We start from the raw sequence: 13,581 nt of genomic DNA, 5'->3' as shown, positions 1-13,581 counted from the left end.
TGCTCACTCTCCACATTTGTGTTGCAGGTGGATTATGACCGAGCACAGCTGGTCGTCAGCCCACCGCTCTCTGGGTCGGACACCTACCCCCGGGGCCCAGTCAAGCTACCTCAGAGTCAGAGCAAAGTCAGCTACTCCAGCAGCAGCTACCAGTACCCTCTGGTGTACCACAAAGCCCCCCACTATCACCAGCCGCCTCTCCAGCCCGGCTCGCCCTACATTTCCACCGCCTCCTACCCCAGCTCCCCAAGTATCACATCAAGTGCTTATCCTCCCCCCAGCTGGGGCTCCTCCTCGGACCAGCAGCCCTCCAGGGTGTCCCATGAACAGTTCCGAGCTGCCCTGCAGCTCGTGGTGAGCCCCGGAGACCCCCGGGAGTACTTGGACAACTTCATCAAGATTGGGGAGGGCTCCACGGGCATCGTGTGCATTGCCACTGAGAAGCACACGGGGAAGCAGGTGGCTGTCAAGAAGATGGACCTCAGGAAACAGCAGAGAAGGGAGCTACTCTTCAACGAGGTACATGGGTTTGGGTGGTGCCTCAGATTTTTTTAGGCAGTAGGTCCAACAGCGGACATGGGCCAAATGCCACCATCAAGAGCTAAATTAATATCTTTGTAAAAGAGGTGATGAGTCCCACACCCAACTATGCTTGTATAAATGTTGTATAGCCATACCAGTTTCAAGTGAGCTACCTCTCCTCCTGCCTTGAAACCTGTAATGCTGCCACAGGAAACAGCTAAGAAATAAATCAGCTGGTCCATGCAGTGTATCAGGTGCTCAGACATAGCCCAGCTGCCTTTTTCTGTCTGTCTCCTGACACAGTTTATTCTTCCAAGAGGGAGGATCCAAACTAACCAGACTATTCCAGACTGTGAGTGCTGTGTTTCTGGCATACACGTGCTTTTTGTTTCCTCCCTCCTTCCTCTCCTAACCATCAACACTCCCTTTACTTTCTTGCTGGTGACTAAGCTAAGAGCTGGCAGTCCCTTTTTTATGGAACTGTGTTAATCCCCACGCTTCCTTTCCTGAGTAGTTGCAGCCAGTTCAAATCCCACAGTTGCTTATGGGAGACTGGTTTCCCCATGTACATTATTTTAAATTTCAGAACACTGGTTTTCATTTGCCATTTTTTTACCCAGTTTGTTTGGGGCTTGAGAGTGCCATCTGCAGCTTGAAGAGTTTCTCCTTTTTTTAACTTCTTACTCAAAGCATCTGGTGGAGTGTGTTCTCTGCTCCCTTTTTGAGATCACTTGTAAATACCCTGATCAATACTAAAAACACTACAGATCCCAAGGAAACCTCCTGGGAGAATGAACCTTTTAATTCTGTCTTTTGTTTCCTATGCACTATAAGTGTGTCTTCCCTCAGCACATGACATCTTGATTCCTTTAAAAACTTCACATTTTTAATTACAATATTAAACAACGAACTTCACCCTATTCTTCACCCAGTGCATGACTATCCTGGTTATTTGGGCTTGGCTTTGCCTCTGCTGGAGGCTGTGGTGGCTCTAACTGAGCATCTCTTGAGCAGTAACATCTTGAAGCAGGTTGTACATGCTGTGCACGACCAAGCTGCTTCCCTGACACGCTCCAGTCACTTGTGTCCTCTGAAAATCTCTTGTCAGCAGTGATGAAATCCCTCTGTCTGTGATGAAGCCTTGCCTGGCTGTTCTCTCTCCTGGCTGCCATTCTGACGCCCCTCAGTACCCTGTGCTCATGGATACTGTCTTGGCTGGGCTGCCATTACTGTGGTGCCAGTTCTTTGCAGTCGGTTTTGGGTGTGGGGTTTGAGTCATCCCCTGTATCAGCAGTAGTGAGAGACTGCAGAGACTCAGTCTGCAGACATTTTGGGTGGGGGCAGGGGCAGGTCTGGCCTTGCCCTGGCAAGGCAGTGCCCTGCTCCACATGCCCCTAGAGCCAGTATCCCAGGCTGGCATGGTACCAATCCCTGGCACCCTGGGGACAATGCTCCACACCTTCCCCTGGAGCCCCAGTCTAGCCCATAGTGGCCAAATGACTGCAAGTCCCGCCTGGGGGAAAGGCCCAGGAAGGCCAAGGGATGTTTAAGCCAAACATAAGGCAAGCATGTCTGGACCCCACTTTTTCTTGGCCTTTCTGAGCTGTGCTAGAACCCAGGGGTTCTGGGCTGTATGTGTCCCTTTCTATATATTTTATATTTCTCTCTTCTTCTAATTTCCTCTTCTCAGAATTTTTGAGTACAGTAATTTCATGACTATAAGGTACACCAGATTATAAGGAGCACTTCCGGTTTTAGATCAAAATTTTAGTCAAAAGGGTGCACCTCATAGTCATGAAATTACTGTAACTTAAAACTGAACTTAAAATCAAATTAAAAACTTAGAATTTGCCAAGTTGAATGGGCCAAGTTATGGGCTTTGAGAAGTGTTTCACATGGATTCCATGTTGCACAAAACCTTTTACCAAAGTTCTCTGCTTTTTCTTAAATTACCAGTGAAGTTTTTTGTTGATGGACCTCTTGAGAATTTCTTGTTGGTATTTCTCCCGTGTGTCTAACTCAGAGTACACAAAAACTAGTAAGCCTTTTAAAAATCTCTCTGAGTGAGTTTTCTGGGGCCTTACTCCTGCATTCTGTTGAAAACCTGTGCAAAGTAGCATTTACTATGTGGTAAAAATGACTCTGATGTGTTAAGCGATTGATCAGGTTAAAAAAAATTTTTTTTGTACTGAAAGCAAGTGGCAATAAAAAAACAATTAGATAAACAGGTCTGTTCCTACAGGCTGTAATAAAACAATTATCTACTGTTTATACTCTCATCAACTAGAGATTCTTTCCTCCTCCTGATGCATTTATGATGACTGATATTTTTATGTAAATATACTGATTTTGTTTATGCACTGGCATAAGGATTAGTGAGGGTGTGATTCATCGCACAACCTCTCCTCAGCACCAGTGAAAAAGGTCAAAACAAGTATCAGATAAAGCTTGTAGCATTGCCAGCTCATCCCTTTGTGCCTCTGCAGGTTGTGATCATGAGGGATTACCACCATGAGAACGTGGTGGACATGTACAACAGTTACCTAGTCGGGGACGAGCTCTGGGTTGTGATGGAGTTCCTGGAGGGCGGCGCTCTGACAGACATCGTCACTCACACCAGGTGGGCTGGGGTGTGCACAACACAGAGAGGAAAAAAAAACTGCATTAAAAATATATATGTGTATGTATACATGTATTTTATATCTACATATAGTTAAATGTATGGGGGGGGTGTGTACAAAAGAGAGGAAAACAGAAAACTGCATAAAACACACATACATGGGGAATGTATATCTATGTATTTTATATCTACATATACTTAAATCCATACATAGCATGGATTTAGTGTCATCAGTGAGCCAGAATTGCAGATGCTGTGAACACCATCATTTGCTAAATCAAAGGGGAAAAGAATACCTGAGAGGGCGCCTGGTAGATGAGGATTTGCTCACACTTTACGAGGTAGTGTAGCAGCAACACAAATTTTATCCATTACTTCTTAAAATGGGAAAAAAAAAAAATAAAAAAGGGTTTTTTCCCTGTTTGGTGATCTGTATTGTTTGGTTTGCTGTCATAACCACATCTGTTCTAAGGGTAATTTCTCCTCACAAAGGTTATCTGCAAACCAAACCTAAAACATGAGAGGGAAAAGTATTTTTATATCAGAATATTTGTGCTTACGGTGGAGCACATTCCCATATTTCAGTTAATATCACACCTTTAAAGTAGGAAATTAGCCAGCACAAGAGCTGCAGTGTATGGAACTGCTCTGCCTCTTCTGAGGGGAGACATTAGGTTTTACAGCCCTCTTTACATCTGCTCTTTGCTCATCTGCTTCTGATAAAGTGCATAAAATGAGATAGGGAAGAGGGATTCTTTATTTAATTTCTTCCTCTTGAACAAAAGAAAATTAAATTTTCTACACCAAACCAGTGGGAGACTATTTAGGGGGAGCAAGAACAAAAGCAAGGAATTATAAATTAGAAAACTTGTGTTCTCTCCTAGTTTAATGATGCTCTTAGATGCTACCAAGAGTTATAACATAGGTGTTTTATTTTTTAGTGTTACCTTAGCTTATGTGCTGAAATAAATCACAATATTGCAAGTATTTGCCAAACCGTGAAAAGCTCTATCTTAAATGTTTCTGACAGAATGTAACAGCAAACAGATGTTCCCAGGACACCACTTCTTAAGAACTGTCATCTGTTTTTTAACTCAAAATAGTATTTTCTTAATCTTCTGGTTTTTTGGTTTTTTTTTTTTTTTGCACTGCATGACCTTCTCTCAGAGATTTTGCTAAAATACTGCTAATGGCACTCAAATTAAAGCAGAAATCTTCACGGGTGTTCTTCTGCTTGTGGAAAAGAGATGCTGGAGACATCAGCAATGGGACAGTGGCACCAGGGTGCACAGCCCATCCCAAGCATTGCACTATAGCTGAGAGAATGACCCCCGAGTGGGATTTTTCAGCTGTGCACAGAAATAAGAACTCTTGTTTATTTTTCTGCTGAAATACCCAGAATATTTTTGCAGAAGGTATAAAAGTGTTTTCAAAGAGCTACAACCCAGTGCCTGATGTTTTGCCTACACAATTAAGGGTGTTTTTTCTCATATTTATTCCACACCTGTTTCCATCCCAGTGGTGATACCTGCTTGGCAAGCAGTGAGCTTACTGTAAATAAGGCATTGCTTTGATTTCCCAGAGGGAAACAGGCTACAGCACATGGCACAGTTAGCTTTTGTAGTGCTGCAGGAAGACTAACACAGCCCTTGCTGCAGGGCTGATCCCCCCCACCTCATCCCCGGTTTTGTCAGAAATAGCAGCAGAGATTCACCCCCCAGATCTGCCTAGCAGATCCCCTGTACAGTGGTGTGAGTGGGAGCTTGTGCCTCTCCACATCCCCTTCCCCGTGTTCCTCAGCCCTGAGCTGATTTTCCCCTTGCTGTTGCAGGATGAACGAGGAGCAGATCGCCACCGTCTGTCTGTCCGTGTTGAGAGCTCTGTCCTACCTGCACAACCAGGGCGTCATCCACCGCGACATCAAGAGCGATTCCATCCTGCTCACCAGCGACGGCAGGGTGAGCCCCAGGGCTGCCAGGACAACAGCCCTGCACCAAGTGCCCCTGCCTGGGAAACAAAGTGATCCAGCCGTGGGGAAGGATGGGGTGTGACCCACAAATAACTTGTTAGACAGTGTGAATAACTTGTGAGAGAGCTGAATCAAAAAAACACGGGCCAGGCCTCACTGGTGATCGGTGTCTGTGCTTCAGGCAGAGTCCTTTGGGAGGGATTGGAGCCTCAAAGACAGTGGCAGAGGAAACTAGGCAGTAAGGGGGATGGGAGAGCTCCTTTTGGGCTACACCACTCCTACCCTGATGCCTTTCAAAAAACACTTCGTTTTTACCACACTTAGTTATCATTTATTTAGCAGTTTCTGTACACGTGCTCTCTTCCCCAAGCTAGTTGGGAGGCCCAACATCAATCTATGCAAATAGGAAATAATCTGCATTACTGCTGAAACCCTCCCCAGATGATAAGAGTAGCTTTCACTCTTCCAAGATGCTTGATAAAACCTATCTCACAGTTCAATTTAAATTACTTGCTCTGTCTTTGTGTTGTTAATGAGCAGGGGAGAAGGGGACAGAATCCTGCATGACTTACGCATTAAAAAAAACGTAGTTTGCACACAAAAAAATTAAGGGTATGTCCACTACCTTACACACCTGGAGAGTTGGACTGAGCCCAAGAACTTTGGTTTGGAACCAGATCCAGATCTTCCCCTTCCAGAGGTAAAGCTCTTGGCTTTTCAGGCCTGGTGTGATTCCATAGCCAAAAGCTTGCCTGTCTAATCTGATGCCCACTTCACCAAGGGAGAGGGATTTTCTTCCTGCAGCAGTCCCAGGCTGCTCCTGTTAATCCTGTCAAGGAAAAAAAAATCCCACGTGTGTAGGAGTTTTCCAGTTGTGATTTCAGTTCATGTTGCTGAAATAACATCTGATCTGCTCTCGGGGTCTGCATACAGTGCCTCATTATACTCATTACTCCAGTCCTTATTATCTGCATTGCAGATTTCTTCATGGCTGTGTTGTGCAATTATCTTTTTTTAGAAAATCGTCGTCTTTTATGTACTCAAATGAGCAATAGATATGCAAAACCTCTTGTGCTCCTACAAAAGAAGATTGGGCTCTGCTTCCAAAATATGCATTATTTCTTCCATTCTTCATCCTGTAAACTGAAAAACACATTTAGTGTGGAGAACTTGGCTATTATTGGCTTTGTTTTAGAAATACCAACAATCATTTCATAATTCTGTTAAAAGTAATGCCCGTGACTTTTTAAAAAAGTAATGTCTGTGATGAGCCCAAAAGAAAACAACTGAGTGCTGACAGTAAGTCTACACAGGGCAGGGATTTATGCAGCTTCCCACTCCGTTTGTCCTGGGGGTCTTTGGGCTCATTTTGTATCTCTAGACATGGAGTACTTGATGGGATACACAGCCTGGGGACCTTGGGTATGGGTCACCGTTGAACTGTGCAATGGAGGTCAGGAACATATCCAGGAAAATCCCTTTGAGAGCTTCCAGGCCTCCAAATAAGTACTTGGAGGGTTAAAAAAAATAATTTTAACCTTAAGGAACAAGCTGTTTCTGGAAGGGTTGATGCTACCAACCCTCAGACCACCTTATTGTGGTTGGAGCTTGGAGGAGTTTTCACCTTGGCATTGTACAGTGACAGGGAGGGGAAGGTGATAATTTTCCATAATTTTTGTTGTTAAAAAAAACTGTCATAAAAGTGTGAGCCAGGCACATGATGCAGCAAGAGCTGCTCTCCGGAGTGCTTGTGTATCCCATTATTTCTATTTCAGGTCACTGTCACAGCTACTCAAGGACAGTACTAATTCCCGAGTTCCCAAGCAAAGGGAACAGGTTAACTCTGGCAAGGAGTCTTTTACCCTTCCCTGACTTCTCCAGCTTAGCTCTCCTGCTGCCTAAAGATGGCATCTTCTTCAGTGATAGTCCACAGTGTGAGGTCCTGGGCTTGATAAACCATTGGAAGGGGTTTTATTTTCTGTGGGTGGTAAAAGGAATGGGGTGAATGTCACTTGTTTCCCATGTTTTCTGGCAAACTGGGGTGTGTGTCTCTTGAAATATGTGTATTATTTGGTATCACGTTCATAACTACAAACACGGGGGTTCTGGTTTTTTGTTCTCCTTCTATTTTTAAGTGTTACAAGCCATTTATCACCTCCACATCCTTTTCTGGTGGAGAGGCAATCGGCTGTGTCAGATGATATCAGGAATGAACACCACTGCCACTCTCCTACATCTCCCCTTCACTTTAATGAGCTGAGTGTTCCCATCTCCAGACACTCCTCCAGAGCTGGGTTGTGTTGTGTCCCAGGAAAATGCTGCAGCTCCATCCCTGTCCCTGCTGCTGCAGCTGGAGTTGTGTCTTGGAGGAGTTTGTGCTGTTACTCAAGAGGGGCTTTTACTTCTTCTTTTCACAGATAAAACTGTCTGATTTTGGGTTCTGTGCCCAAGTGTCAAAGGAGGTCCCCAGGAGGAAGTCGCTGGTTGGGACACCATATTGGATGGCACCGGAGGTAATATCCCGCCTGCCCTACAGCACTGAGGTGAGCACAGCAGGCACCCCAGAGGGAATATCCCAGGAGGGGTTATCCCAACTCCCTACAGCACCCAGGTGTGTGCAGCAGACACTGCTGGAGGGGCTCTCCCAAGCCCATGGAGCTCTGTTAGAGCTGTGCAGTTCAGAAGCATTTACATAGCTGTGCTAAATAGCAGCCATTACGTTTGCCCCAGAGTGCTGCTTTGTGCCGGTTTGAAAGTATTTCCCCAAGATGAAGTTATTAAAATAACAGCTCCATGTAGCACTCTTAGCAGTGTAATGTTTTTACATTACTCCATCAGCTTGGCGTGCTGTAGTGAAGGGAACTGGCCTCATTTGCACAATGTGAAAGGCCCTTTGCTGCTTTTTAATATCCAGCCTGTGGGCTGGAGCTGCAGTCACAGGTGTGCACACCTGTGTGTGTGCCAAACCAGCAGCTACCTCACACACCCCTCTTGCACAGCGCAGTTCCATCGATATTTGCACAGGGCCACTGTGCTTTCATCCAGCTAAAACCTGCCATTCCCTTCCTCTGGAGGAGTGCCAGTGGGATCACAGGTCCTGTAGGATCCCAAAGCTGGGTGGGTTGGATTGCCACCCTCTGTGGTAGGATTGGTCTCCACATGGGCTCATTCACTGCAGTCATTGCAGTCAGCAGTTGAGACAGGGTAGGAAAAGCACCTCCATGGGAGCTGTTTCAAGCACTGCCAGATGTTCTGAGAAAAGCCACGCACACATTTTTACTGGAACGCTTCAGAGGAGCCCAGCAAGGTGGGGGGACCCGGCAGCAGTGCCATACCCCATCCATTATGCAGCTGTGACTCACGGCACTGCTGCCCCGGCAGCCTGGGAAGAGCAATCCCTGTGCCAGCACTCAGCCGTGACAGTGACTCACAGCTCCCCAGCGGGGCACGGCTGCCTCTGCAGGACAGAGCTGCTGCCTGAGAGTGCAGAGGAACAGCTGCAGAGCTCGACCCTGCCAGCAAACAGAGCCAGAGACACGGCTGTGTTTACACACAGGTACACCTATACATACCTATATAGAATATAGACATCTAGAAATACAGATAGCACAGGGAAGGGGCAATGAGCTGAGCTGGAGCTGCTCCATCCTCACACTGCTCTGGCACAGCACAGTAAGAGCACCCTGCAGGCACTGCTCTCCACCCAGGATCTGTGTTTTTGTAGAAGACATTCCAGAGATAATAGCATCAACTATTAATAGCCCATTAATAGCTTAGGGGGATTATAAAGTAGTTGAACTTAAGGTTGCATTAAGTTTCCCCACCATAAGGGAAAGGGGGGAAAAGGGGATTTAAGCTAAAGGATAGTGTTGGCAAAAGAGCAAAAGCAGAATGAGCTGGCCCTGGCTGTATTTGGGCTGGCAAATGACAGGAATTACAGTGATCAGAGGATTGGGATTCTGGAACAGCTCTGCAGCAGGCCAGGACTAAGGAAAAAAAAAAATTTTCTTTTTTGAGCTGGAGCTGAATCACTTTCTAAAGGTCTTACATAATGTGCTACCTGTGCTGGTTGTAAACATGCCTGTGTGTAGTGAGTGCTTGTATTGTCTTGGGGTCTTGAATGGAGTTGCTGAGTCTTTAAGCTTCAGGGGAATAGAGTAAGTGAATTCACAGCAGCTGAAGTGTACCCTGCTCTCCAGAGCTGCAGAGCCAGCCTGGGGTTGGCATTCAGTGGCTGCAAATCAGTGCAGCTGGAATGCAGGGCAGCAGGACACAGCCTCTCCAAGGCATGGAGCTTCCAGTGGGCAGCACCTAAAGCAGCTTACAGAGCCACGTTTGTAAGCCCCTGCTAATCTGTTTTGTCAAGGCACTCACTGCTCAGAAGAATCATGGTTGGCTGGTTAAAAAAGGTGGATGGTGTTGGCTCTCCAGATTGCTGGTTTAGGCTGGCAGCAGGCAGCAGTGTGAGCCAGCTCTGGGGTTTGCACAGTCTCCAGTGCTGAGCCTGTTGTTCCCACTGGACTGGCAGCAGTGCTCAGGAGCCCTGTGTGTGTTGCAGGTGGACATCTGGTCCCTGGGCATCATGGTGATTGAGATGATCGATGGGGAGCCCCCGTACTTCAACGAGCCACCGCTGCAGGCCATGCGCCGCATCCGGGACAACCTCCCGCCCCGCGTGAAGGACATGCACAAGGTCAGCCTTCCCTGGGGTCAGGGCCTTGCACAGCCCCTGTAGGCACACCCCTGCATGCCCAAACGATCTTACATCTCTAAGGGGCCAGTGGGTCCAACACAGGGCTCCTGTGGGGTGGAAGTGAGGCCAGAGCCATCAGTCACAGCCTTGTCTGTACCTGAGCCTGGCACTGCTTTTGCAGCCAGTGGGGGTAAAGGGAGCTGGGCACAGCCTCGTGCTCCCTGTGCTTCCCACCCTACCCGAGGACCAGAGCATCTCAGCTCATTGGCCCTGCTGTGGGTGGGTTGGTGCATCCGTGTGAGGTGCCAAAGCCTTTGGGCACCTCCCAATTTGGGTGCGTTTCCATCAGACCTGAGCCCTCAGCCTACCTTAATGCTGTTGATGCCCAAATACTTCAAACATCAGTGGCACAGCAAACACCCACAGCCCTTCAGCTCAGCATAGCTGTTGCAGTAGGGAAGATCAGAGTGTCCTTTGTCTTCCCAAGAAAATAGCATTCCCAGAGCTAGTGGAGCTGGAAGTGGGTGCTTTTGCCCACCCCTAATGCCAGTGTGGTGTTCCAGGTCTCCTCAGTCCTCCGGGGCTTCCTGGACTCGATGCTGGTGCGGGAGCCCTCGCAGAGAGCCACAGCACAGGAACTGCTGAGACACCCCTTTCTCAAACTGGCTGGGCCCCCCTCCTGCATCGTGCCCCTCATGAGGCAGCACAGGCATCGCTGAAGCTTTTTGGGAAGAGGTCAGTGCAGAGCCTGGCTCGTGACGTGTGGGATCCACAGGGAGGGAGGAGGAGAACCTTGTGAAGGAAGGCAGCCCTGTGGAAATACTGTGGTGTGTAGAGAACCCCAAAGGCCAGGCAGTGCTCTCTGTGCTCCTGCTGTGCCAGGGACAGGGAGCAATCCTGGCCACGCTCCAGCGCTCCCAGCACTGTCGTCTGCTGGGCCACCCAGGCAGGAGGCAGCAAATGCCAATGTTGGAAAGGTAATTTGGCAGAGGAGAGCACAGCCAGAGTGAAACACCTGAACTTTACTGCAGGCTACAGCACTTCTGTTTCAGAGGAACACTTTTCTGACAAAGCAAAGCACTTTTTATCTTGGCCAGAGCAGCGCAATGTATTTTGCAACAAGTTTGTAATTTTCTGTACAGTACGTTTTGATAACTTGCAGTACTTTGTCATGTAACTGTTGTGTTAGTTGAAGTTATAAGTGTAATTTAGCGAGAATTTGAGAAGATGAAGTTTCCTACTTTTTTTAACCCTTTTGAAAACAGGAGCTAAAAAAAAAAGAAACCACAACCACCTTTAGGAAATTGTAAAGTTTTGCAGATTTCCCAGGGGGTGAGGAGGGGGCTCATCCCACCCCCAAGGCAGCTGGAAGAGCCAAGGATATGGCAGGAGCGCCTGGCTTGGGGCACGCTGTGGCAGTGGCAGCCCCAGCTCTGGGTGTCCCTTTCCCCCCCTCCCACACTGGGCTGATCCCTCTTATTTTATGCGACCACAAGGCCAGTTCTGCCACCACAGCAGCCTCCACGATTCCCATCACACTCTGGCAGTGGAGAGGGAGGGCAGGAGCTCTTCCTCCCACCCCAGAGGGATCCCTAGAGCTCAGGCAGAGCCAGGGGATGGGATGGGATTGGATGTGGGATGGGATACGCTGCCAGGCGTTTGCCATAGAGAAGCCGTGCTGCTGTTTAGACCTTTTTGAATGTTGATGCAACAGTTGACTACTGCGGTACAATTTTGTGTTATTTGTTGGATGACTTTGCATGTTAACTGTAGGCCTAAATAGATTTGCCTTTAAAATTTTTAGAAGTGCTTCATAATTAATTTTATTAACAATGAGTTGTTTTTAATTATGTATAATACAAAAGCCATGTTTTTCGAGTTTGTTTTTTTTTTTCTTACTGACCTCATTTTATGGTATCTTTAAGAACCACAAAGCCAAGTTTGTAAAAACACAGTTTCTTTCTTATAATGGAATTTCATAGTTAATAAATTAATTGTTATTTATTGTACTAAATTATAACCAAACATCTAAACCTGGCAGGAGCTGTTGTTTAAAGATCTTCCTCTGGAAGAAAAGAGTTGCCAAGAGTAAAGAAGCTCCTTTAGTTCTACCCTTAAAGAATATTTGGAGGGAGAGAAGCAATTAAAAAGAAAAAAACAAGGAGATAAGGATGATCTGGAACATGGAATAGATGTTCTTACTTCAGTGTCTTATCCCCACTGCTCTCTCTCCCTACCCCTGTTTGCACATTTGAAGACACTGAAGAAAATGATTTTGGCTCCCGCCGCGCCCCAGCTCCAGAGCCCACCCGGCTGGGAGCACCCACAGCCTCCCAGGGCTCTCTTTTGTAGTCTTGACAACTCAGGAAACCAGGCTGCACCAGTCCAGGCAATGGCACAACTTAGTACTCGCCACAAAATTACCTTTTTTAACCATCTTTGACTAAAATAAAGGGGTTGGTGGGCGTTTTTTCTTCAATATTCAGCACATTTTAGGCTGTACAAGTGAAGAATTTTCTGCAACTTTCTTATTATTAGATACTTTAAACAGTGTTCATCAAGTTTACTGAGAGTTTTGTCGATTTCAGAGGGGTTTTTTTGTGACCACCAGCTACTGGTGAGACAAATGCACATGCAAGTTCAATAAATTAATTAATAAACACTCTAAGTTTCAATGTGGTTTCTTTTTCCCCCATGCCTTTTTTCTGCTTTAAACATTTGACTCAGTCCCACTGTACTGGACCAGATAACAAAGAACAAAGTGTTATTATACATATATATATATATGATGCACATGTGTATGATACACATACATATACAGTGATTTAAAGAGCTTCCCCAATTGATTTCTAAATGTCAGTGCATTTCCACCTTCTTTTCTTTATCCCCTAAATAATCCCTTCCTTTTTTTGCCTTACACATTGCTAATTTTTAGCTCACAACTGTTGATCTCTTCCCCATACTGTCAGCAATTCCTCATAGTTTCCCAGCAGCACCAGTCATCTAATGAATCTACAATGTTATTTGCTAACTTCAGGCCTTACAGATGAGGATTTATATATATTATTTTTGGTTTCTGTCATCAGTACATACTTTGAAATACATTGAAAAAATATATTTCACCTAAAGCCAAACAAATAAGGCATGTGAAGAGCATGCATTCACTCAGAAGCTGAGGCCATGCTCCAGGTATGGTGGGATATTCCAATGAAATTACTCTCACCTGTCACTAAGGAATGGTGGCTTTTTCTGAGCTCCCAGTTCCAAAACTCCTGCCAAATACTCCTCATCGTAGTAGCAGAGTCCAGGACATTTCCTGGCTGTGTCAGCCCCTTCCTCAGCAATACATCAATAATTTATAATTAAAGTTCTAATCAAAAGTACTCTGTAAGTCATTAGCAGCTGCTTTAGCAAGTGCTTAATTATTACAGGTCCTCACAGAGCTCAGTAGGGTGATAAGGTGTATTTATCCCCCTTCTACTGCTGTGTTGATAAACATCTATAAAGCAAAGCTTTCCATTTGCAGCTCACCCATAAAAAGCCATCAATAAATGCAAGCTAAATACAAAGTTAAATCACAGCAAAGTGCTGCCATCCTCAAGATGCTGCTGCAGCTTGACAGGCAGGAGGGAAGCTGGACATAATATCTCTCATAAATGATTTTTCATAAATAGGCTTGAAAAGCTAAAAGCAATGGAGAATTCAGATCAGTTTTAGTAAATGTGAGCAAAAGGATGGAGACAATTAAAAGACTTAAAAGGTTTTCACACAACACCT

General features: G+C 46.0%; 1 protein-coding gene across 2 annotated transcripts in view; it reads left to right on the top strand.

Annotated features, from left to right (window-relative positions):
* Nucleotides 1–12,466, top strand: part of PAK5 (p21 (RAC1) activated kinase 5) — an 82,967-nt gene extending 70,501 nt beyond the window's left edge. For both annotated transcript variants that reach the window (XM_033053652.2, XM_033053651.2), the window contains 6 exons: nt 28–519; nt 3,009–3,142; nt 4,974–5,100; nt 7,529–7,654; nt 9,670–9,804; nt 10,368–12,466. In XM_033053652.2, the coding sequence (XP_032909543.1) occupies nt 28–519; nt 3,009–3,142; nt 4,974–5,100; nt 7,529–7,654; nt 9,670–9,804; nt 10,368–10,523 (1,170 nt within the window). In that variant the 3' untranslated portion in view covers nt 10,524–12,466. The remainder of the gene's footprint in view (nt 1–27; nt 520–3,008; nt 3,143–4,973; nt 5,101–7,528; nt 7,655–9,669; nt 9,805–10,367) is intronic.
* Nucleotides 12,467–13,581: the final 1,115 nt, after the last annotated feature.

Source organism: Catharus ustulatus, chromosome 3 (assembly GCF_009819885.2).
Source record: "Catharus ustulatus isolate bCatUst1 chromosome 3, bCatUst1.pri.v2, whole genome shotgun sequence".
Taxonomy (NCBI): domain Eukaryota; kingdom Metazoa; phylum Chordata; class Aves; order Passeriformes; family Turdidae; genus Catharus; species Catharus ustulatus.
This window is presented reverse-complemented; position numbering and strand designations above follow the sequence as displayed.